At 49.7% G+C, this 24,608-nt stretch overlaps 6 protein-coding genes across 6 annotated transcripts; 3 read left to right on the top strand and 3 right to left on the bottom strand.

Moving 5' to 3' along the window:
• Positions 1–7,364: 7,364 nt before the first annotated feature.
• TREMEDRAFT_62864 (uncharacterized protein) lies at positions 7,365–9,689 on the bottom strand (the record flags this gene model as incomplete). Its single annotated transcript, XM_007005069.1, has 5 exons — positions 7,365–8,670; positions 8,721–9,078; positions 9,168–9,302; positions 9,366–9,563; positions 9,617–9,689. 5 exons carry the CDS (start codon positions 9,687–9,689, stop codon positions 7,365–7,367), a joined length of 2,070 nt encoding a protein of 689 aa, XP_007005131.1.
• A 4,407-nt stretch (positions 9,690–14,096) lies between these two features.
• On the bottom strand, positions 14,097–18,768 carry TREMEDRAFT_68987 (uncharacterized protein; the record flags this gene model as incomplete). The annotated part of the gene is made up of 26 exons (XM_007005152.1): positions 14,097–14,116; positions 14,167–14,239; positions 14,302–14,431; positions 14,530–14,794; positions 14,865–15,083; positions 15,132–15,234; positions 15,307–15,519; positions 15,565–15,724; positions 15,772–15,844; positions 15,886–15,982; positions 16,033–16,120; positions 16,167–16,335; positions 16,380–16,554; positions 16,596–16,597; positions 16,654–16,734; positions 16,780–17,003; positions 17,047–17,330; positions 17,375–17,554; positions 17,598–17,698; positions 17,744–17,844; positions 17,888–17,970; positions 18,015–18,089; positions 18,132–18,257; positions 18,308–18,433; positions 18,568–18,675; positions 18,766–18,768. 26 exons carry the CDS (start codon positions 18,766–18,768, stop codon positions 14,097–14,099), a joined length of 3,279 nt encoding a protein of 1,092 aa, XP_007005214.1.
• Positions 18,769–19,200: 432 nt separating this feature from the next.
• Positions 19,201–20,312, top strand: TREMEDRAFT_31230 (uncharacterized protein; the record flags this gene model as incomplete). Its single annotated transcript, XM_007004855.1, has 2 exons — positions 19,201–19,321; positions 19,399–20,312. Coding segments are annotated over 2 exons (1,035 nt in total), but the record flags the coding sequence as incomplete, so codon positions are not given.
• A 336-nt stretch (positions 20,313–20,648) lies between these two features.
• Positions 20,649–21,087, bottom strand: TREMEDRAFT_20267 (uncharacterized protein; the record flags this gene model as incomplete). Its single annotated transcript, XM_007004825.1, has 3 exons — positions 20,649–20,765; positions 20,808–20,827; positions 21,027–21,087. Coding segments are annotated over 3 exons (198 nt in total), but the record flags the coding sequence as incomplete, so codon positions are not given.
• Positions 21,088–21,910: 823 nt separating this feature from the next.
• TREMEDRAFT_31345 (uncharacterized protein) lies at positions 21,911–23,063 on the top strand (the record flags this gene model as incomplete). Its single annotated transcript, XM_007004868.1, has 6 exons — positions 21,911–21,965; positions 22,090–22,161; positions 22,205–22,305; positions 22,366–22,732; positions 22,797–22,950; positions 22,994–23,063. 6 exons carry the CDS (start codon positions 21,911–21,913, stop codon positions 23,061–23,063), a joined length of 819 nt encoding a protein of 272 aa, XP_007004930.1.
• Positions 23,064–23,309: 246 nt separating this feature from the next.
• TREMEDRAFT_44321 (uncharacterized protein) lies at positions 23,310–24,588 on the top strand. Its single transcript, XM_007004943.1, has 4 exons — positions 23,310–23,543; positions 23,829–23,960; positions 24,165–24,229; positions 24,439–24,588. Exons 1-4 carry the CDS (start codon positions 23,379–23,381, stop codon positions 24,506–24,508), a joined length of 432 nt encoding a protein of 143 aa, XP_007005005.1. The 5' UTR covers positions 23,310–23,378; the 3' UTR covers positions 24,509–24,588.
• Positions 24,589–24,608: the final 20 nt, after the last annotated feature.

Below are 24,608 nucleotides of genomic sequence, written 5' to 3'. Positions count from 1 at the left end.
AGTCCTTACTTATTCCGAGTCATGATTACTGATTCATGACACCACATTGCAAGTCTACCGACAACATACTAAACATCGTTGTCCAAGCTAACTAAACAGTTGCAGTCCACCTGTCTTTGATCCATTGAGGTCTGTCAAGGACAGGACCGTGACAGTTGATGTTACAATCCAATTGTAACTCAGACCGCATATAGATAGTTGTGTATATAGAAGTGACAGGCAGGTACATAGTATTGTATCACAAACTGTAATGCAGACGGTACTACAGACTGTACTGCAGAAACTGTGTACAAACTGCATTACAAATGGTAGTACAAACTGTAGTACAAACTGTAGTACCACCATCACTTGGCATTATGTCACAGGGTTGTTTCTTTGTTGACTTGCTAGGACCGACGCCCAATAACTTCGTGGGCTTCGACCTTTTACTACCTCGTTGTTTGAAATAAGAGATAGGTGACAATAACTTCTGGGTGTAATAACTTCGTACTTTACTAACTTCTATCACTAAGACAACAACCAGAGATCGTCAAAGATCCCTGGGAACTTCGGTCCTTAAGTACTTCGTTCTTCCCTAACTTCGCCAACACAGAACTTTGTTCAACCCAAGTCCCCGAGCTTCGTACCTCGCGAACTTCGTCCCCGACGAAGTTCGTGCCTCCCTTATCTCGTATCTCCCTAACTTCGTATCCCACGAACTTTGTATCTCACTAACCTCGTATCTCACTAACCTCCTACATGACTAACTTCGTCCTCGACGAAGTTAGCCTCCTAATACCCTCGTGGGTGATGAAGTTCATGAGAACTGGGTCGTTGATGGCGAACTGATGTCCAAAGGAACTTTGTTTGATGGGAAAGGATGATTGTTACAACCTGGCTAACCAGCACCAGGCCATACACTGGCCATGCATGTGGCATCTTAAGCCACTGCGCTAAAAGGCACAATATCACAATCAGCCCTATGATTGCGATCCAGTTATAACCTGATGTCACGACTGAGGTTGCAGGGTCGTGACAATGATGTCACGCGGCGCCGCGTGACACATTACCATTGCGATACAGATGGTAATACACTAAATAGTATATAAACCCTCTTGTAGGATCTTCTATCTTAAGGATCAATATATTTTCTTGACACACACAAAAATCTTGACTTACTCTTTACTAACCATCCTCCTCATCCATACCCCTCTCTTCGCCATCGACCTACCCTTTGCCCCCATCTTGACTTGCTTGATCCTTCCAAGTCTTCTAGTTGTCCAACCAACTTCACAAGCCACGAGTTATACTCTGTCCATCATGACTCAAGCTCGTAAACGGTTTTAGTCCACCTGTCTCTTGTGTCTTTGAGATCTGCTAGGGAGAGGTTGTGTGTCACGAACTACGTCGTGACACCTCGATTACTCCACCAACAATGACCCTCCTTTGGCCATCAAAACCCCATCACGCCTTAACCTCTTTACTCTACACGTAACTCAGGACTTCTGACACCAAGTACGGCGAAGTTAGACGTAACTCAGGACTTCTGACACCAAGTACGGCGAAGTTAGACGGAGTTAGGCTAAGTAGGGACAATGGGAGCAGAAGTACGGCGAAGTTAGACGGAGTTAGGCTAAGTAGGGACAATGGGAGCAGAAGTGCGGCGATGTTAGGCGGAGTTAGTCGAAGGAGGAAGAGGATGGCCGAGGGCTCGGGGAAGTTGGACGAAGTGCGTTGAAGTACGTCAAAGCGCGAGAGGGTTGGATGAACGTCTAGGAGGAGTAGATAATATTAGCTGAGAAGATCGCTGAAGTTCTTCAGCGATCCTTGATTGTTGTCAGTAGTAAAAGACAGATAGAGATAGCTATAAATCAAGATACATCGCCATCAGTAGATCAAAACCCTAGTTAGAGTAACTACGCCGAAGTACGCCGTAGTTACACCCCTTTCGACGTCTGCGCCCTCCTGGTTGGGTGAGACATCGACTCAGAGCGTGAAGTTAGCCGAGGTTCGTCGACCGTCGGTCTATTAAGAAGTAGTTGTTCGACGGCCGTGACAGTATCAAGGATCGCTCCTACCGACGACCCGTGCGAACCTCGGAGAAGTACGAAGATAATATGGAACCAGAAAGAAGAATTACACGAGGCATGAGTAGGGATGGAGACAGGATGGAGGAGAACGAGAGGAGAGCGTTGGAGGAGCTTAGCAGAGCAATGGGGCAGGACCTTGGAGTTGAGGATAGTGTGGGGGGGTCAATTCAAGGAGATGAGTTCGTTCCACCGGTGCTTTCTAACCCTCCTTCTCCTCCGTCTAATGCTCTCCCACCTGTGGGATCCCCACTTGGGTCAGACCAAACCCCACGCCCAAGAGAAAACACTGGAAGTACGGCGAACTTGGGAGAAGAAGGAACACAAGGGGTGGTGTTGGCCTTGATGCAGATGGTGGCGAATATGAACAAAGACATGATGGAGGAGAGAAGGCGTAGGGAGGAATGGGAACAGAGAAGAGAAAGGGATACAGTGGGCGGGATTGCAGAAGGGATATCAGAAGGAGTGAGGTACGCCATGGGACGGCAAACTTCGGCGACCCCAAGCGTAGTGGGCGAACAACGGAAGGGGATAAAGCTACCTAACCCAGACCTCTGGAGAGGAGATCGGAACAAGTTAACCGCCTTTCTGTCTGAGTGCGACGTACATTTCGAATTGAACTCTCATCTTTTCCCCGACGACACTAAGAAAGTCTTTTTCATGATCTCTCATCTACGCGAAACACCTCTTCTTGCAGTGCAGCCCGATCTATCCAAAAGACCTCTTCCTGAGTACCTCACGACACACGATCAGTTCGTTAAGTACCTCAAGACTAACTTTGGTGATCCAGACGAAGAAGGAACTGCGGCCCGACAACTTAACGACCTCAAGCAAACCGGGTCTGCTTCGGACTACTTCTCCGCCTTTCAGCGACATGTTGCGATTCTCAAGTGGTCTGATGATGGAAACCTAGTTGACCGAGCCAAGAAAGGACTAAAATCGCACCTTCTAGATGAAATCGCAAGACACGGTAGATCGTTTGGGACTGTAAAAGAGCTATTGGAGTTTGTGATTCCCTTGGACAACCGCCTGTGGAGGAGACAAGTGGAGAAGGAGGCAGAGAGGAAAAGGGAAGGAGGGATAAGGACAACGACAGTGGTGGAAAGTCAGAGGACGGAGAAGAAAGAAGAGAAGAAATGGGAAAAGGGGCAACCTTCGGCGCAGGGTGGTGCCCAGGCGGCTATGATGTCGACGGTGGTAAAGAGTACACCGCCAAACATCGACGAAGTTCGCCGAAGATGGCCTAGGCCGAGCTCCGATCTGAGGGAGACAAGGAGGAAGGAGGGGAAGTGTACCGAGTGTGGTGAAGCAGGACATTGGCTGAAGGAATGCCCTGTAAGGGAGGCTAAGGTTAAGGTTGGACTGTTGCCTCCATGGGGGGAGAAGTTCGGAGAACGTGGTGGAGGATCGGGAGGGAACGCAGTACCTCTCGGACAGAGGAGGAACTTGAATGCGGTTGGAGGAGAAGTAGATTTGGAAGAGGACCAGGGAAAAGAAGAGGACCTGTCGCAGTAGGCGAGGCTCGGCGGGTCCGCCATATTCTCTCGGCCACCATTCCCAAACCCATAAAAGAAACACAGCTGATGGAGCCAGAGGATTGTGAATACAAAAATACACCACTCAGTACCCCTTGTTCATGCAATGTCGATAATCATCTCCTCATCCCTTCCGTTTCCAGAGATCAACCTAAATCGGACATTTTCATTAATGGAATAAAGCTAACTACGCTCTGGGACACTGGAGCTACTTGTTCATATATAAGCCCTAGGGCAGCAGCGAAGATAGGTGTAGAAAAGAGGCGATATCAGGTGAGCGTACCCGTTCACATGTTCGACGGCTCGGTGAGTGTCGCTGGACCCATCACTGAGTTTGTCGAAGTCGGATTTAGTTTGACGAAGGACGCCGAAGTGCGATCTGTTCGTCTCGATGTAACAACGCTCTGCGACGCAGATGTTGTGATAGGGTGGGATTGGATGAGGAAGGAAGGGGTTGTCCTTGATGGAAGAGACAACTCGGTGAAATTTCCCATCCCAACCCCACCAAGTGCGGCGAAGTTAGCGGCCATAGGTCTGCCAACTCCGACGGACGCGATAGATCTCCGAGACAAAGATGATCAGGATGAACTGAGTCCGGAGGAACAGGAGGAATTGTATCAGGTGGTTCCTGAACAATACCACTCGTTCATTGATGTCTTTAACCCAAGGAAGGGAGGTGAGGAATTACCTCCCTCGAGGAGCTATGATTTGGAGTTTGATCTTAAGGAGGGGGCGAACCTGAAGGTTGCTCCACTCTACTCGCTTGGAGAAGATCAGAGAAGTGCGCTGAGAGACATCCTAGATCGCGAAAAGTCGGCCGGAAGAATTCGACCCAGTAATTCGCCCTACGGATCACCGATGTTCTTGGTACCGAAGAAGGCAAAAGGTCAATGGCGAATGGTCATTGACTACCGAAAGTTAAACGAGGCAACGATACCCGACGCCTATCCTCTGCCTCTGATCGGCCAGATAACCGAAGAGCTGGGAAGAGCGAGGTACTTCAGCAAGTTAGACCTAATTGGGGCTTATCAACTCCTACGAGTAAAGGAAGGTCATGAACACCTGACAGCGTTCAGGACGCAGTACGGTATGTTCGAGTCTCTTGTTGTCCGAGATGGCCTACGGAATGCTCCCGCTGTGTTTCAGCACTTCTTGAATGAAAGTTTTCGAGAGCTGCTGGGAAAGGGAGTAGTAGTCTACATAGATGATATACTCATCTACGGTCAGACGTTGGAAGAACTGAGGGGAACTACGGCGAAGGTGTTTGAAGTGCTTCGGAGGTCAAATTTGTTCGTTAAAGCCAGTAAGTGCGAGTTTGAGAGAGATTCGGTAGTCTTCCTGGGGTTCGTGGTTTCACAGAGGGGAATTTCCAGTAACCCGGATTACATCGATGCTGTCGTATCTTTTCCCCGTCCTAAGAACTTGCGAGAGAGTAGGGGATTTATGGGAGTTGTCAGTTATTATCGGCGTTTTGTCCCCAACTTCTCCAAGATTGCTAAACCGATCAATGACCTCACCAGGAAAGATGTGCCGTTTGTTTGGGGAGTAGAGCAGGAAAGAGCCTTTAAAGAATTGAAGGATAGGATGTGTAGGGCGCCAGTATTGGCTCACTTTGACCCTTCGTTGAAGACGCTACTACAAACAGATGCGTCGTTCTTCGGCTGGGGATTCATAATTTCGCAGGTGAACGAGTTGGGGCAAGAACACCCGGTGGCTATCGAGTCCGGAGCGTTCCAGGCGGCGCAGTTAAACTACACGGTAGGCGAAAAGGAATTACTCGCTATCGTTGAAGCTTTCAGGAGAAGGAGACACTTACTACTACAGGTAGAGACTACAGTTCTCACAGATCACTTAAATTTAACTTACTGGATGGAACCTAAACAACTTAGCCCCAGGCAGGGTAGGTGGGTCGAAGAGCTCTCTAACTTCAGGTTTAAAATGGTGTATCGACCAGGAAAACAAGCTACACTGCCGGACGGACTGTCGAGAAGAGCAGACTACCACTCAGGGAAAGGAAGTACTATGGTGCAAGAGAGCAACCTTATCCAAGGGCTTCCGAAGTTCGACGAACTTGATGATACTAGCTCTGGGTTACAACACCTGCTTCGGGCTTTACAAGGAACAAAGGAAGTACGAGAGAACGACCTCATTGACCCTATAGATTTGATAGTTGGAATACAGGAAGACGAAGAGGTGGAGGAGGTTAGAGAAGAATTATTGGGGGTAACCTGTGCTAAGTGCTCTCATCTGACATGTCACGATAATGTGCAGGAACCAGAGTCGGTCACCGAACTACGCCGTACCTCGCGGTCCCCCTTAATACTTCGTGGGGGATGGAATTCAAGAGGGTTCCTCACGTTCGATGGTCGAACTTATGTGCCGAACTACGCCGATGCTCGACTAAAGATAATGAAGACGCGGCATGACTCGGTCCTAGCGGGTCACCCAGGCTCAGCGAAGACTCTCGAGCTAGTCCTACGGGACTACGTTTGGGTTGGAGTAAGGAAGGATGTTGAAGATTACATCGCTGGATGTGCGGTGTGTCAGAGAGCAAAGACTAACAGGCAGAGACCCCATGGAGAGCTTAAACCACTGGAAGTGGCTACGAAGCCATGGTCCAGCATTTCGATGGATTTCATTGAAGAGCTCCCGAATTCCCATGGATACAATTCCATCTTAGTAGTGGTGGACCGGTTGACCAAATGGGCCATTTTTATCCCGACTACGACGAAGTTAACCGCAGCTGGCCTATCCGAGTTGATAATGGACTATGTGGTAGCTCAGCATGGGCTACCAGAGAACATAGTGTCTGACAGGGGATCGAAGTTTACCTCGAAATTTTGGAAGAACTTGACCGATAGTCTCGGGATAAGACTACATCTCTCTACTGCATATCATCCGCAGACTGATGGACAGACTGAACGAACCAACCAGTCCTTAGAGCTCTACCTTCGAATCTTCACTTCTTATCAGCAGAACGATTGGTCGAAGCTGCTTGCTCGAGCTAGCTTCGCCTACAACAACACCCATCATTCTGCGATAAATAAGACACCATTTTATGCGAACTATGGGTACCACCCTCGATGGGCTGAAGAAATCAAGGCCAGCGAAGTCGAAGTGCCCGCTGCTACGGTGGTGGTAAAAGACTTGACTGAAATACACAAAGATTGTATCGAAGGAATTGAGAAAGCTAATGAGAAGTACGCCGAAGGATACAATAGGAAACACCGGACTACGCCGAACTTCGCGGAAGGAGACCTAGTGATGCTGTCGTTAGAGAATATTAAGACGAAGAGACCAATGAAGAAGTTAGATGTTAAGCAAAGTGGGCCGTACAAGGTAGTACGGCAGGTAGGTTCTCATGCTTGTAAATTGGAATTACCAGGAACGATGGCAGGTATCCATGATGTATTCCATGTCTCCTTGCTCCGTCCTTATCACCCTCCAATATTTCCTGGTCAGCAAGCTGAGCCACCTGGGCCAGTAGAAGTAGACAATGTGGGAGAGTCTTGGGAGGTAAAGGATATTGTGGACTCTAGAGTAAATAGGAGGTCAGGAAAGTTAGAGTACTTGGTGGAGTGGTTAGGTTACGAAGGAACAGACGATTCAGTATCATGGGAACCAGTGGAGAACGTCGATGGAGCTGACGACATATTGGCGAAGTTCCACGAACTTCACCCTACTAAGCCGAAGGAGGGGCGACTGCGAAGGGCTAGGAGATAGAACGTACTGCATACAACATAGGATTACAGCTACGTACCGCTCACTTGTCCTTACTCTTACCCTTACCTTTTCCTTTTCCTTTCTCCTTCGATCTACTCGGTCCCGCGGGATTGGTGTGGAGGCTACCGATGACCGAAGGTAGATCGAGAGTCTCAGACGGGAACGCAGTAGAGAGAGAAGCATTCCATGCCCGATTCATAGCCCCAAAGAAGTCACCGAAGTCCTGGACATCTCGAGCAGCTTGCATGCTCGGAGTCCTCCACAGAGAACGTATGGTCCGTAGACACTCGAAGGGAAGACTGAGGAGGTCGAGAGCAGTCTGGGCGGAAGCTGGGACACGAGAACTACTACGGCGACCTAACCAGTCAAGGGACGGTGGTGGCTCATACGCCATAGGAGTGACTAGGAAGGGGGTGTCGAACAGTCTTCGGCGAACATCGGCTATCTCAGTAAGGCTTCGGCGAGAGACGTCCGCTAACCTCGTCCTTGCTCCGTCGTCCAGAGCCCCAGTGTTGACTGCATCTACTAACGCCGCAGTGAGATTGTTTAAAGCGTTAGCTTGACGAGAAGAGAAGTCAAGCAGGAGAGATGTATCATTTCGGGCGGCCTCGAGCTGAGTAGTGAGACCGAGGACGAGAGAACGATAAGTAGCGAATTCCTTTTCGTCCTCAGGAATACGGACGTCCAGGGAGATACGAGGGTGGACGAGGGACAACCGGGGAGCAGAGGGACCAGCACGCTGAGTATCTTCACCTTCCACATCACCATCATTGAAGGCAACCTCCTTCCCTTTAGATTTCCCTTTTGACTTCTTTAAAGAAGACTTCGGTGTCCTCTGGGAAGCAGAGGGAGGGGTGACGGGAGGGGCCGCCGAAGTGGCCGGAGGAACAGAAGGACGCCGACTTGGAGAAGCTACCACTGGAGAGGACGGACGTGGCGCCGAAGGACGAGAGGCCGAAGGACGAGAGGCCGAAGGACGGGAGGCCGAAGGAGCAGAGGCCGAAGGACGGCGAGAAGACGAAGGAGGAACAGCCGGGAGACGTGATGGGCCGGCCACAGGAGCGAAGGGCGACGGCGACGGAGGCGACGGGCGGAGGTCCGGCGAAGTACGGCGAACCGACCGGAGAGACGAAGGCGGTACCCGCGAACGGGGGACAGACGCTGGAGTCTGGGGAGGGGGGAGAGGAGAAGCGTCGAAGGGACGGGGCGGGATGTCCCGGGCAGAGGAAACGGGACAGAAGGAGCAGGGGCCAGACGTGCATGAAGCACAACGGAGGGCCTTGTTGTGTGGCCTGACTGCCTTGAGGCAGGGCCAGTTTGGACGATTATACGTGATAATCTCACGTCTACTAATTAGCAGGAGTAACTTCGGCGTAGTACGAATAGGTGGACTCACCGGCAACGATCACACGCTTCGTCAACACCAACCGCGATCCAACGACCAGGCTCGGACTTCATCTTCTCCCACAAGTACTCTTCTTCCCGCAGTGATCTCTTCACCCGTTTGGGCGAAGGCTCCCCTCTGGGAGAAGGGGGGGGAGCAGCGACGGGGGGGGCGGCAGCAGGACCGGCAGCAGGACCGGCGGCGGCGGCGGCGGCAGCAGCAGCGGCGGCAGCGGCGATGGCGTCGGGGGGGGGGAGAACCCCGGAAGAGGAAGAAGAAGAGGAAGAAGAAGAAGAGGAAGAAGAAGAAGAGGAGAGGGAACGGCGTCGTTTCTGGCCCACAATTTGAGCAGGGGGAGGGGCAGGAGCGGCTGCGAGTTAGCAATGTCTTGGAGAGCTAAAGAACAGATAAACAAGGCCAAGTTCGGCGAAGGTATAGGAGGTTGGGCGAAGAACTCACACTCAGGACTATCAACATTGTTATCCTCTACACTAACCGCCACCATATCATCATCTGAGATATCTTCTAACTCAGTTTCACCCTCACGATCCTGATCCTCCTCATCACTATAATCACCCCCTTTTCCTTCGAAGTCTGACTGATCGTCCGACTCCGAACCACTGAGCGACTCCTGGTCGGAGGAGGACGGAGACTCACCAGGACGAAAGGCGGGCGTCCTGCGGCGAGGGCTGGCGGCAGGAGGAGAAGCGGAGGGAGAACGGGCGGGAGAACCGGCAGGAGGACTGGCGGGAGGAGAAGCAGAGCGAGGAGGCGAGGCGGCGCCAGACGGTTCCCCCAGGGAAAGAGTGCCGAGGCCAAGAGAGGAAACTTGGCGAGACCTATCACCGAAGGAAACTGAACGTCAGCCAAGTGCGGCGAAGTGCGGTAAGTACAGGGGAAAGACTCACGAGCAGACGACACCATACCACCAAAGTTCCTCATGGCGGCGAAAGGGTTAGAGGTGGGAGTAGGAGGGGTCATGACGTTAAAAATACTTAAAGAAATAAAAGATGATACGTCGAGGTAACAAATCCGTTTTCTAAGCGCGAGAGATAGAAAGTTTTGAAAACAGATGGGGAAGAGAGAGAAGGACGATGAACTGCTCAGTACTTAGTATAACTCGAGTTACCCCTCCGTCGTCAACATGCGGCATCCTTCGCGTTTCATCAACAAAAGGCATCGCAGGGACGATCAAAATTCCCACGCTATAGTGTCTCATCTCAATATAAACGAGGGTTACTTCGACAAACTACGGTGTTGTTCGGCTGCCATTCAGGAAGCGTGTCTCACCTACAAAAGACACAGGGCTTCTTACGGCAAACCTCGACGAAGTTAGGGGAGTCTCATTGTCGGGTTCTGGAGTGAAAGGAGGCCCAACTACGAAGTGCGGCGCAAAGAACAGAAGAGTGAAGGTTGGTCGTGGGGAGGGAGAGAATGGGGGTACTACGCTGCTAAGTTCTCTTGCCACGACAGAGGTGTAATCGCTCACGAGGACGTTCGCGGCTAAAGAAGGGGGCGACTGTCACGAACTACGTCGTGACACCTCGATTACTCCACCAACAATGACCCTCCTTTGGCCATCAAAACCCCATCACGCCTTAACCTCTTTACTCTACACGTAACTCAGGACTTCTGACACCAAGTACGGCGAAGTTAGACGGAGTTAGGCTAAGTAGGGACAATGGGAGCAGAAGTACGGCGAAGTTAGACGGAGTTAGGCTAAGTAGGAACAATGGGAGCAGAAGTGCGGCGATGTTAGGCTAAGTAGGGACAATGGGAGCAGAAGTGCGGCGATGTTAGGCGGAGTTAGTCGAAGGAGGAAGAGGATGGCCGAGGGCTCGGGGAAGTTGGACGAAGTGCGTTGAAGTACGTCAAAGCGCGAGAGGGTTGGATGAACGTCTAGGAGGAGTAGATAATATTAGCTGAGAAGATCGCTGAAGTTCTTCAGCGATCCTTGATTGTTGTCAGTAGTAAAAGACAGATAGAGATAGCTATAAATCAAGATACATCGCCATCAGAAAAACCCTAGTTAGAGTAACTACGCCGAAGTACGCCGTAGTTACACCCCTTTCGACGTCTGCGCCCTCCTGGTTGGGTGAGACATCGACTCAGAGCGTGAAGTTAGCCGAGGTTCGTCGACCGTCGGTCTATTAAGAAGTAGTTGTTCGACGGCCGTGACATTGTGACAGTTCATGATGGTGGTTGTCAGGGATGTTACAACATGGTTCATGACACCTGTCTCAGTGAGACATCAAAGCCCTAGTATGACATGGTTAGCGGAGGTTTGTTGGCCATTTGTCAAGGATACTGCCCAGACTGGGACAGAGGACAGAGGACAGAGGACAGAGGACAGAGGACAGAGGACAAGGGGACAAGGACTAGGAGTGACAAGGAATATACTTATGATAACAGGACTGAGTCCAACAAGGAATGGGACTGTGACCCAAGGAATGTCTCTGGCTTGTCTAACAAGACTAGGAAGGACTTGGACTGTAACTGTAACTGGACTGGACTGGACTCAAAGAAAGGGTGGCAATGGAAGTGACTTTTGATCAAGAACTAAAGAAGACTACAAAATACTAAGTAGGGTTTTGTCACAGGGTTGTATCTTCGTTAACTTCCTAGGACCGACGGCCAATAATTTTGTGGGCTTCGACCTTTGACTACCTCGTTGCTCAAAATATGAAATAGGTGACAATAACTTCTGGGTGTAATAACTTTGTACTTTACTAACTTCTATCACTAAGACAACAACCAGAGATCATCAAAGATCTCTGGGGACTTCGGCCCTTACGTACTTCGTCCTTCCCTAACTTCTTCAACACAGAACTTCGTTCAACCCGAAGTCCCGAGCTTCGTACCTTACGAACTTTGTCCCCGACGAAGTTTGTGCCTCCCTAACTTCATATCTCCCTATCTTCGTCTCTCCCTAACTTTGTATCTCCCTAACTTTGTATCTCCCTAACTTCCTACATGACTAACTTTGCCCTCGACGAAGTTAGCCTCCTAATACCCTCGTGGGTGATGAAGTTCATGAGAACTGGATCGTTGATGGCAAACTGATGTCCAAAGGAACCTTGTTGATGGGGAAAAATGATGTCACGCGGTGCCACGTGACAGGTTTATATAGACAAATCAGGCTTTCTACCAGGTTGAACCGTCCTGCGTAGGAAAACTGTCACGAGACCAACTAACCAGCATTGGGACGATATAACAGTGCCCTTCAGAGGCAGCGGTCTAAACCACTGTGCTAAAAGGCCTATTAACCGGCGGTTACTGCATACCGCCGGTCGCTGGTTAAATACCCAACCCATCCATCACTATCACTATCAAACTGTCTTGTCACTTCGTGACAAAAACACCGTAAGCCTGGGCGTACCTATCATTTTCTGACTAGCAAAGACGTCTGCACACTATTCTTGGCGCGCTGCGTGTAATACACTGTGGACCGCACAGGAAAGCACACATCATGTCATGAACTATACGCTCACCTTAAATCCAACTGTACTGAAGTCTTGGGTCTCATGCCATACCAGGCATCATAACTGAGAATAACATAACTAACTAAAGGTTCAGGTCTCTTGCCTCAAAGGCATCAGAGCAGAACTAAAACATGAGGAAACTGATACTTGTGATTCATGACACCACTGGTCTGAGGAGAAGAGGAGAAACAACATTCATGACACACTGCAACAAAAAGGCCTATTGAGCGGTGGTTGAGATCTTGGCGGATCGCTGGTAAAAGACCGGTCCCACCTTCATATTCTGTTCTGGTTGTTGTTAAAAGCACGACTTGATACATCCTTTGTGACGGGCAACTGATAAATAAAGTTGCTAGAGAGATAACAATCACAACAGGGTGTCTCTTCCACTGGCGCTGTTGCTTGTGTGTCACGAAGTGACAAGACAGTTTGATAGTGATAGTGATAGGATGGGTTGGGTATTTAACCAGCGACCGGCGGTATGCAGTAACCGCCGGTTAATAGGCCTTTTAGCACAGTGGTTTAGACCGCTGCCTCTGAAGGGCACTGTTATATCGTCCCAATGCTGGTTAGTTGGTCTCGTGACAGATTAACCGGCGGTTACGGGTAGGATCCTGGGTTCGACTCCCAGGGTGGGCTGGGTCAAATTCAGTCCCTACTTGGAAAACCTCCCTCTCGGAGAAAGTTTTCGGCCTATCGTACCCTTCCCTGTTGGGGCCCCAGATGGGGCTGAAAGGGAAGGCATAATGTCACGAAGTGACAAGACAGTTTGATAGTGATAGTGATAGGATGGGTTGGGTATTTAACCAGCGACCGGCGGTATGCAGTAACCGCCGGTTAATAGGCCTTTTAGCACAGTGGTTTAGACCGCTGCCTCTGAAGGGCACTGTTATATCGTCCCAATGCTGGTTAGTTGGTCTCGTGACATTGTGAACCGCTTATAAGCTGCATTGTTTCACTGGACACAAAAGTCACCTTCCCAAAAGTTCTGCCCAATTCGGAACCAACCAACTCAACTGAACTTGGTGGAAAGTAATTTCCAAGACCACCAACTGTCACAACGGATGTCACAAACTGCCGAATATTCAAATCAAATGATGCTAGATAAGCGGTCCACCCAGACATTGTGCTGGGGAAGCACAAGGCCACTTTGCCAATGTCATTGTCTGGACGGGAGATAATGACCTTGCTATCTCTTGCCTCCCGCAGCTCAAATTCCCAATCATTGAGGTCATCAGGAGCCTTGTACAATTGGATGCTGAGCTGATCATAGAGATTAGCAGCAAGAATATCCCTCGCTGCCGTTGACAGAAACTCAGGGAAGTCTTCAGCTGTGGAACCTGGTTGGTCCAGGGCTTTGCGGTGAGCCTGACTGGTGACTGATGCCTTAAGCGCTTGCTTGAAAATGTCATCGGTGATGTTTGGAGCATCAACCCAAGTTAAGAAGTATCCATGAGGTCTCTTGTGAAGTGTCGCTCTAAACATCATGTCGGGGCCATTTGTGGCACCAGGCATGAAGCAGTGAGTCATAGGGGTATGATGATATGGCACTGGCTCCGCGCACAGTAGGGCACGCATGTCAGCAACATACTTGTCAAACTCTGCCCGTGAGGCAAAGGAGCGATTACCCAACCAGATCGTAGGTTCAGCAGCCGGTTCCATCAAGTGAGACAGACAGGGAAAGGGAAGAAGCGGGTAGGGCAGTCATTAGCTTGGAAGTGATTAGTTTATCAGTGGTGCGTGTGTTGGGGGCGGAGGCGGCCGGGAACGAAATCGTGTGAAAATCGTGCGAGGCGATGCTCCGACGAGACGATGCTCCGACGAGGCGGTGCGGATTTCGTTTCAAGACGACGCATCAATTCCGCGCATCATCTAGACAAAAACAAATCCTTCTCACGTCCTCCGTTCATGTCTTTTTCTTCTTATCTTGAACTATCAGCTCTTGAAACGTTTCAAAAGCGGGTCAAAGGACTTACTGGCTCTCTTATCTCCGGTCGAGGCGGGGGTCGTATCCCTCGAGCCCGCCTTGAGCTCCTCGATCGGTCGTTTCTTTCCATGAGTATCGATACCCTATGCGTTTCCCTTCGATATGAAAGAACGATGGGACTCACCTTCCCACCAGCCTTGGGTTTCTTCTCCTTTTCTTCATCCGCGTCTTTATCTTTCATGATACACAGTAGTAAGGTCGCCCCACGCCTACGCAGCTCATCGGGCGTACGGGACTTGAAAAACCAGTCAAAGCTGTGCATCAGTCCTCGCCCTTCTATCGCATATTTACAGCTCGTCTTGGATGGTGGATTGAAGGGAAAGAGGGTGTTCATCACCATATTTTCACTCACCGGAACAAGGGCCATTCTCCGATATCCCTCTTGATCAACTCGTAGCAATCATCCCTGTCCAGTCCATGGTGGTGCATTCTGACCAACAGGAAACGATCTTCTTCGTCCGAGTATGACTTGCCCTTGTTTTGTCCATAATGTATCTTGAGCTCCTGCATGGGGTACGTGTACGATCTGACTTTTTTGTGAAGAGCATCGATCCGGTCTTGTTGCTCGCGGAGTTTAGCCTCGCCAGCAATGATACGATCCATGTATTTGTCCGCATCTACTCATCAGGTCTCATACCAAATCTTGGTGTTGATCAGAGGATTGGAAGGATGAAGGAGTGGACTCACCCTTTAGCTCATGATATCTGTCGAAGAACACCGCCGCATACTCTCTGACTTCTTCCTCCGTCTTGTCTGAGACCTCCAATGCGACCTTGTCAAGATTGTCTCTCCCGTACTTCTCCAGACCTTTGATAAAAGACAGGAAATGTTGCCGTTTCCATTCTAAGAAGCCCTCACCGGCAAGTGCATCTTTCTCCGCGACTTCTTCCTCTGTCAAAGGCACAGCTAAGATGTTAGCTGGTGCCTCAATACAGGAACAAGGTCAACACATACCATTATTGATCCGTTCCTGCTCCTCGACCCGTTCGGCCTCAACTTCTTCGGCCGTTTCGCCCTCTTCGGGCTCACGAGTAGGCACCACGTACTTCTGAGCTTTCTGCGATAGTCAGCATATGAAAAGGCATCGTGGGCACAGTACTAGGGCAACAGGGGGGCGATGGAGACTTACTCGGTGAGCGTCAAACTCCCGATTTTGCAATTCGACAAGTCGTGGAGGGAAGAATTGGAAGTCGTTGATGTGAACCTGCTTGGGTGGCCGCACCACTTTTGGCTTGTCTGGCTTGCTGGCGGTCAACTTGAGGTTGTCGCGATAGTATTGGTCGACCGAGTAATTGCCCTTTCTCTCCCTCTTGGCTGGCTCGATCCAGATCAGTCCTTTCCTCTGATCATGTCAGCCACTTGAGGAATGGTCAAGATTGTGACTGACCTTATGAGCGAAGTCTTCTCCTTCCCAAGTGTTGACGAGGCTTTCGGACTTGAAGTTGTTCAAGGCGTCTAGGTCAAGGCCGGCATATTTGGAGACGAGCTCTTGAGTCTTCTCCTCCCCACGCTTGATGATCTCATCGATGTCGTCGTCGATCAACATACTGAACGTTAGATCTATCCGAGGAGCGAGTAACGGAGAAATGCAAACCTCTGAGAGGTATTGATGATCTTTTCAGCACCATGTTGTATCATGTCAAGCAATTCATCCTTGTTTGACGCCACTGATTTATCAGCAGGGCAAAGACACACATTGCAAACTCACGTTTCGCCGGTTGCTGAGCCCGACCTTCTTGGATGACCAATTGATCGAGTTTGAGTTTCTGAGTAGCACGCTCCAAGATTCGCTCCTCCACAGCATCCTGGAAATTAGTCGACGGACCGCAGAAACGACGCGTGATAGCAAGCTGACCTGTGTGATGAATCGGAAGACATAAACCTGCTTGGTCTGACCGATACGATGTGCTCGATCCATTGCTTGCAAGTCCGCCTGGGGATTCCTGTAGGCATCAGTCTGATGCAGACATTGCAAAACTGATCACGCACCAATCGCTGTCGAAAAGCACAACAATATCGGCGGTGACCAAGTTGATGCCCAATCCTCCGGCACGAGTAGTCAAGAGGAAGACGAATTTCTCGCTACCCGGGGCATTGTAATCGTCTATGGCACTGATTCGATCTTCGTGGGCTGTTCCACCGTCAATCCTGCAATATTCTACCTCGTCAGTCTTGAGGCTTGTCAGCGGAGAGAAAACATACGGAAACCCCGGAATTGACAGTAGTCCTCGAGGATATCAAGAACACGGCTCATTTGGGAGAATATGAGGACTCGAGAGCCTTTGGCCTGCATAGATTTGAGCAGCTTGTCGAGGATGACCATTTTACCTGCGTTGTCGATGAGGTGCTGGTCGGTTGTGTAAGGGGGACCGGGTTCCTGGGAATGAGCTTGTTCATATTGCAAACCTGCCCGCTTACCGCTCCGTCAAAGACTGTCTGTCAGCATGAGAGTGGCGTAAATGATGCCGATACTCACGATATGGGTGATTGCAGCATTTTCGCAGCTGCATCACAATGTTAAGCAATCTCGTCTTTCCTTCCTTTTTTCCGCCTGCACCTGCGAATGTCAGTCACTTCTCTTGTACAACTGATCTAAACTTACCATTCACCGCATCTATGTCTTTTTCCAACAGCATCCTGTACCATTTTCTCTGCATTTCCGTCATGCCGACATATAGATTGATCTCTTTCTTGGGCAGAAGCGAGTGCTCCACGTCGGCCTTGACTCGACGGAGCAAGAAAGGCCGGAGGACTTTGTGAAGCTGTTTGACAATAGCATCAGGGTCCGTGTCGTCTTTGGTCTTGAACCAAGCGTCAAAGTCTTCACTAAGACATTAGTCTATTTTGCGCTGAGGGAAGACCGACTTACCTCGAAGAGAAGACATCGGGCAGAATGAAGTTCAACAATGCCCACAGCTCTTGCAAATTGTTTTGTAGAGGAGTGCCAGTGATTAAGAGCCTACCTCTGCTGACGAATGTTCGTATGATCTGGGACAGCAGTGAGTCGACGTTTTTGATCCGATGGGCTTCGTCAATGATGATATACTCCCAGGAGAATTTCTTTAGTGTGGACTTCTCGCGCATGCACATCTCATATGATGTGATGAGGATGTCGAATTCCTGAGTCAGAATTCGGTTGGTGACGAGAACAGCCTAGGTGGTCAGACCTTTTTCTCTTCGGTGATCAGCAATCTCACCCTTTCTTCTTTCGTTCCCTGCAGAATTATGGTCCTGAAACCGGGTACCCATTTCTCGACCTCTCGTGCCCAATTATCAAGTGTAGATTTTGGCACAACAATCAGGTGAGGACCGGGAGTTTCTCGGTGAAATTTCAGATAGCCGAGAAAAGCGATAGTCTGGAGTGTTTTTCCTAAGCCCTGTTCGTTAGTACACATCAAGCCAGAGTAAAATGGGACAAACCATCTCGTCGGCAAGGATCCCGTTAATACCGTTGTGGTGTAGAGAGATCATCCAGTTCAGACCTTGAACTTGATAATCCCGCATTTTGCCGCCCTTGACATCTGAGCTCGTTAGCCGCGGACCATCTGAGACGATGATTGACTTACAAGGAGGGCTCTCTTCGAACACAAACGACTCGTCGGTCTCATCCTCCTCTTTCAGGAGCTCCTCATCTTCCTCTTTCTCAGATTTGCGATGTCGATGATCCCTGTTGTCTTAGTTTTGCTTATAAGAAGATGTCATCAGCTCACTCGGCCTTCTTCTTGCCTTTGGCCCCATTTCGTGCGCTCAGCTGCGCGTCCAGCATCGCCGCAAACTCTGGTTCCCTGGTTTTCTGCAGGTTCAGCAATGGGAGTTGTAGAGCAAAGGTACACTTACTTTGAGATCTATGAAATGTTGAAATAGCTCTGTCTGACCGAGCAGGTAGTTGAAGCGTTTCATAGAGTCCGCAAACTACTTCATCAGGTTTGATACCCCACAATACAGAAAGCTGACCTTGGCTTCCTCTACAGCTCCTCTCTTCTTGCCTATGTCGGCGATCTGAGCTTTACGCTCGGCGTTTGCGGCTTTCTTAGCCTGAGCTTCCTTTACTCGACGTGAAGCGGAGGGTGTCGTCTTTGACTGCCCCATCAGCACCATTCTCATGAGCAAGGAGAGGAGAAAGGACGCACTGCAGAAGCTACGACATCATCCTCGTCCAGCTCATCATCTTCTCCGAGCTCGACTTCACCATCACTGTCCTCTGGAGTGACCGGTGCAGTATTGCTTTGTCTCTCATCTGATGCGACTGCGGAAGGCTGGACATGTCAGACACCATTCCTTCGCACTACAGCCTCACTCGTCTATTACGTGTCTGCATAAGGGGATTCTCAAATCATCATACTGACCTAGTCGGACAGAGCACGGAAGGGAGCATCAAGAGATCACTCACAGCGCGTGAAACAGAAATATCACGACTGTTTGGTACGTAGTCCGACAGCTTGTCCTCATCATTGGCATTTGGCGGGTTTAACACATTGCTTGCCGCAAGCAAAGGATTCTGAAAGATCAGCAAATCCAGCACACTGCTATCCTGCTGGCAGCACTTATTCGTGGCAGTTCAATTGGCATGTGAGAATATATCACGTACCATATCGTACCGAAAGCGTCACTGTAAGGTTGTTGATGCGACGGAAGAAGAAAGGTGAGAAAAAAGCAGAAATGCAAAAGCAGAAGAAGGGGAGACCAACATTAAGATTGTACCCGCGACGCGGTCAGTCGAGATTACGTAAGAGCAACTCTTGCTTCCGGGCCTCAAGTTGACTTTCCCACTTTGCCCCCTCACCTTTCTTTCCACCCTTCTCCCTACGACATGTCCACCCCAGTCGCCGCTCCTACGGGCTCACAGACAGCACTAGTACCTCCAGGGTCAAGTACAGGTGGTGAATCATCTGTGGGTAGGAAGAGGTCTCTCTCTCCTCAGAGAGATGAACGTGCTTTCAAGATTAGCCGTCCCACCAAGGAGTTGGACTTGCGGGTAAGCTTTCCGGTTTAAGTGGCTAGCAATGGGTTCTCTGACCATTAGGCGGAAGAAGAGGCAGCTAGAAGACTTAATACTGGTAGGGGGGGAGGTAATTGGACTTTCTCCGGTGCCAACAGTCGAGCCAAGAGATCCGACTTATTTGGACCCGTCGTTTTGAGAGATCGTCTAGCAGCACTGGGTGAGTAGCAATCCTTCCATGTCAACTTCCAGGGAACCATCCGTGATAGCAGATATGATAAGAAGCTGATCAAGCAGGCAAAGAACACGGAATGACATTCGACCTTGACGCTATGAACTTTGTTGCTGTCGCCGCCGAATCACGTATACGAGCTATCATTCAATCCTCCATCCACGCTCAACAACATCGAGCTTCCACATCTCACCTTCATGCTCCACCCCTTTCTTCCACCGGTAAACCTTTGTGGTCACACGCCATACGGTCGAATCCCAATGCGGTGATGGAAGCCCTCACACGACAGAATAGAGATGCCGAACAAACATTCCGCGCTACTCGTATGGATCGTTTGGCACGTGAGACCGAACTCGCCAGAGTGAGAGATCGTGCGGAACAATCAAATGAAGAGTCGGGACCCTCAACACCCAGGGCTGATGGGACCCCGACCTTTGGTGCTGGTGGTACTGCAGATAAGAAAAGGAACACCAAGAAGAGTGCTAGGGATGTGAGTGCAGAGGTACAGATAAAGATGAGCAATGCGACAGCTCTACGACAAGCAGGTGGGAGAAAACAATACGCTTGGATGACGAACGCTCCCGCCATCTCAAGTAATCTGAAGCCCAAAAAGGCAAAGACAGAAGAACCCACAAGGGTCGAGGCGACAGAACCGGTCACATCAGAAGAGAACATCCCGGAGAAAGGAGGGATTGTCAAGGGAAAGAAAAAGAGAAAGATAGCAGCAGATGTTCCCGAGGTGACGAGACGGAGCGTAGTGGTAGCCAAAGATCAAAATGGGGAGAAAAAGGTCCCAGATGATAAAGCCTTGACCGTGGTGGATCTGTTATGGGCGATGGAACGGGACTCAGGTTCCAAGGGAGTGGGCAGTGTGGATGAAGTGGTTCAGAGGATGTATGCGAGACCTGGTGGTCCATGGGGAATGGAGGAGCCGACCACGTCACAGGAGCCTAAAAAGTTGTAATTATATCTCCCTCGTTCGCACAATCTCACACAATTTTTTTGATAGCCAAGATGTCGAGCCTGTGCTGGATCATACGCTCTAGCACGCAGCTCATAACGATGTACAGAATGCATCATGCGAAGCCAAGACCCACCAGAAGTCACACTACTTCTTCTTAGGTGCGGACTTGGACCCAATGATCTCCACTTTCAAGCCTGCATGTTAGACGACGTACCTCATTCTTTGACTTCTGAGGCGCGAACGAGTGGACAGAGAACAAAGTTCCTTGGTAAGGGTGGATGGCAGACTGAGGGGGGATAGGACCAGGACGGGGTTGGGTAGGGCACGAGACTCACCAGGGGGAAGAGACTGTTGGAGCTTCTCAGCCTTGTCAGAATCGTGCAGTTTGAGTGTGTACAGGTATCGAGAACAACGGATCTTGAATTTGGTGACAACTACTGGTTTGGCGGCCGCCTTGGCTTTGATAGATGCCGAAGTGGGGTGGGGTTTTAAGACCGACTTCTTGATGCGAGCGACTGAAAGGGTAAACAAGTGGGAAGGGGCCGTCCGTAAGAGTGAAAGATGATCATATGAGGAATGTCCAGCAATGGCGATGGGACAAAAGAATGGCCAAATGACATTGGGAAAGAATATCGAGAGGAGATATAGTTTCGAGGTCAAGATGGAGGGCAGCGGTCAGCGGTGCGTTCACTGCTATCGGTAGCTGAGACTCACGGGTCGCATCCTTCCTCCGAGCGATCTCGAGAAACTTTTTGATATCGGTGACTTCTTTGGGCTATCAAGTCAGCTGATGTATGAAGACGACATTGTTCAACTGAAGAAGCGCGCCTCCAGCCGTTACATTCGTATCGGACCCCTTTCCAGTCTTCACTTGCTCAGCTCTTAGATCCCCCGGGCTGTCCTTGTCGCTGTACGCTTCGCAGTTCCTCTTACATGAACGCAGAAGGGCAAAGACTCACCATTGTGAAGATTCCCGTCCAAAGATTGAAGATGAAGTTAATTCGAAGTTGCAGAGTTCAAAGTGCACTGCAGAAACACCGAAACGCCGAACGAGCAGGATAGCCCTTTATTTGTGGCACATAGGGGACTTGAGGCCGAAGTGATCGGATTTAAGGGAGATAAGTTTGCAGACGACTTATCTCCGATAGGGTTGCGACATCCTTCCTTCACATCCCTCTGCAGCTTTTCCGACTGAACTCGCTTTATAAATTCTACCTTCCGACAACCCGACACATCGACAAAAATGGCGGTACGCATCAATCCCTCTTCCCTATCCTCAGAGACATCACGTCAGCTTTGGGCCATTCGAGATGCCGGTGAAACCATAAACCGCCTCGACGCAGCACAGATGAGCCAAGTGCGATGATTCTTTCCCTTCGGCGAAGTGCACCTTTCGGGTGACGACCATTGAACTGTCTCCTCAGAGCACCCTTTGACTCTAGTTCAATGAGGGCTGTGATGACGGGGAGACGCCAATGGGTTGCTGTAATCAGCTGCCTGCTGCTTTTTCCTCGCTGGGTGATTCCAGTGAGAAAAACTAGAGCTCCGACGTGATGCCTCGCCCTCTACTTGTATGGCTGTGTGCTGACGCCGTCTCAATGACCTTGCAGCCTAAAGCAACTAAAGGACGTTCCAAGCCTGCCGCTGCTCCCTGTGAGTACATGATATTTCCGTATCTCTCCTTCTGTGCCACAGGTTATATCCTACCATACGTCTGCATGTCATACGTACCGGAGCAACCAGCTATCCCACTTCGAGGAACACTACTAACTAACAGTCGGTGCAAAAAAGCCAGCGACATCAACCAAAAACCCTCTGTTCGTCAAGCGCCCCAAAAGTTTCGGTATTGGTCAGTTTCAGTCCTGTGTGCTGTGAAGCCTACTAAAATTCAGGTGGGGATCTTCCTCCCAAAACCGACTTGACTCGATCGGTGAAATGGCCCGCATACGTCCGATTGCAGAGACAGAAAGTCATCTTGAACCAGCGTCTCAAGGTGGGTATATTTACTTCCAGGTTGTCGAGATGTGGACAGAAGGATTGACTGAGTGTTCAGGTCCCTCCCGCCATTGCCCAGTTCTCCCACACCCTTGACAAAAACACCGCCACGCAGCTCTTCCAACTTCTCAACAAGTACAAGCCCGAGTCGAAACAAGAGAAGAAGGCACGTCTTATTGCTGAGGCCGAGGCTCGCTCCAAAGAGGGAGACAAGGCGACCAAGAAGGACAGCAAAAAGCCCCTCTTCGCCAAATACGGTCTCAACCACATCGTTGCTCTTGTCGAAGCCAAGAAGACCAAGCTGGTGGCTATCGCTGACGATGTTGACCCTATCGAGTTGGTTGTCTTCCTGCCTGCTCTCTGCAGGAAGATGGGAGTTCCTTACTGCATTGTGAAGGGTAAAGCTCGTCTCGGTGTCATCACTGGTGAGTGCCTGCTACCATTACCTCAATCAGATCAACACTTGGTCGAGATGACGCTCATGGTCAGGCAAGAAGACTTCAGCCGTCGTCGCCATCGAAGAAGTCCGATCAGAGGATCAACAAGCCCTCGCTAACCTCGTCTCTGCATGTAAAGCAAATTATTTGGACAAAGCAGAGGAGATCAGACGTCACTGGGGTGGAGGTATCCGTGGTAAAAAATCGTACGTCCACTTGTCCTCGCTTGGCTCCACGCTGACCTGGAAGTATCGCCAAGATGCGCAAGCAGGCCAAGGCTGCTGGTCAGGATGCTAAACAGATTGACATCAGTTTGTAGGGTGATAGGATGGGATGGGATGTATGATATCGTCTTCCATTGCGAAGCGTCGAGTTGCATGGTTGCATGGCAGCGTGGGCGGCCATTGGGTTGACTGTGATTGGTGTGAGAGCCTCCCCAAAGTACACAGCGGCGATGTCCGCATCCTTTCTTCGCGCTCTCCCCGATTCAAAGATCGTCTCATCCCCATAGAGTAATTACTTTCAACACATTCCAACACATTACATAAGTCATCACTGTTTGGTCGCCTCAACAAGAAGCTGATTCCTTGATCATCCTTCAAGCTTTGGAAGAGAGCGATAAAGTATACTCAGAATGGCTTCACAAATTCCAGTATCAGCTCCTCCCTCTGGGGGCACAGATACAGACGGCGCGATCAAGACGTACACCATGGAACAGCTCAAGGAGCATGGCAGTAAAGAGAGTTTATGGATGTTGTTACATGACAAAGTGTATGATGTGACTCGCTTCATGGATGAGGTGAGTTATCTTTCTCCACTTTTCATCTTTCCTGATCTCTGGGAGCATTCTTCGTCCTCTTCCCCATAGCGAAAAGAGATGAGCCATCTACTCATTTTCACCCAAAACACTCTCATACATTCTTACCCCCATACTTCACCACTTGCCAATCTAAGACTACTCTGTCGGAACATCTCAGTGACCTTTCGAACCTCTCATCTGACTCAGTGCTCTATTCTGCCTGTTGACGAGGGATAACAAGATATTGGGGTGAAAGACAAAAAATGGGTTATTGTTGATGTACAGCACCCAGGAGGAGACGAAGTCATGTTAGAAGAAGCAGGAAGAGATGCAACTGAAGCTTTTGAAGATGTTGGTCATTCGGATGAAGCGAGATCAATGTTACCAAAGATGCTCTTAGGTGATTTCCAAGGACAGGTGAGTTTTCTTTTTTGATTAACTCTTGAGATTATCTGTTCTTCCTTTCCTTTCCTCTTTTTCACGCGAGTTTTATGTCCCATACTTTCCCTTTGTGTCTGTTCAATAGTATGAACGACAATCCTTCAGAATGAGTTCCGTTTATACCCCCTTTTTGACGGTGGTGGAAAATTGATTTTTGGTCGAGCTGGAAACTGAGAATAGAAAACTTCAAAGAAGAAAACGGATCCGTACCCCACAGCAGCTAAGACTATCCAAAGTGAGAAATCGTGAGTGTTTTCGTGTTCTTCCATCCTTTAATCACATTTCATGTCTTCTCCACTCCGCCATCCGACTCAATCACTTGACATTGCTCGATGTACAACATTGAGAGTGCTGCTTCCACAATGCTTGTTCACATCCCCATTCTTTGTTCTTCTAGTCCGGTCTGACTGAGTGTTATTGGTCTGTACGGGATAGGAGGTAGACTGACAAGAAGAAAAATCACCTGGTTGATTCCCGTAGCTGTCGTCGGTGCTTATCTCGCTTGGCGGGTGTTTTTAGCTTGAGTGGTGGTCGTAGCATGTTTGATAGCAAGGTTCAGTTCATAGATAATTTCACGTCGCGTCATGCATCTAGTATCTATCGCCCATCAGATAAAAGCTTTCC

Source organism: Tremella mesenterica (assembly GCF_000271645.1).
Source record: "Tremella mesenterica DSM 1558 unplaced genomic scaffold TREMEscaffold_6, whole genome shotgun sequence".
Taxonomy (NCBI): Eukaryota; Fungi; Basidiomycota; class Tremellomycetes; order Tremellales; family Tremellaceae; genus Tremella; species Tremella mesenterica.
Note: the sequence above shows the minus strand (reverse complement) of the source record. Positions and strands in the feature narration are given on the sequence as shown.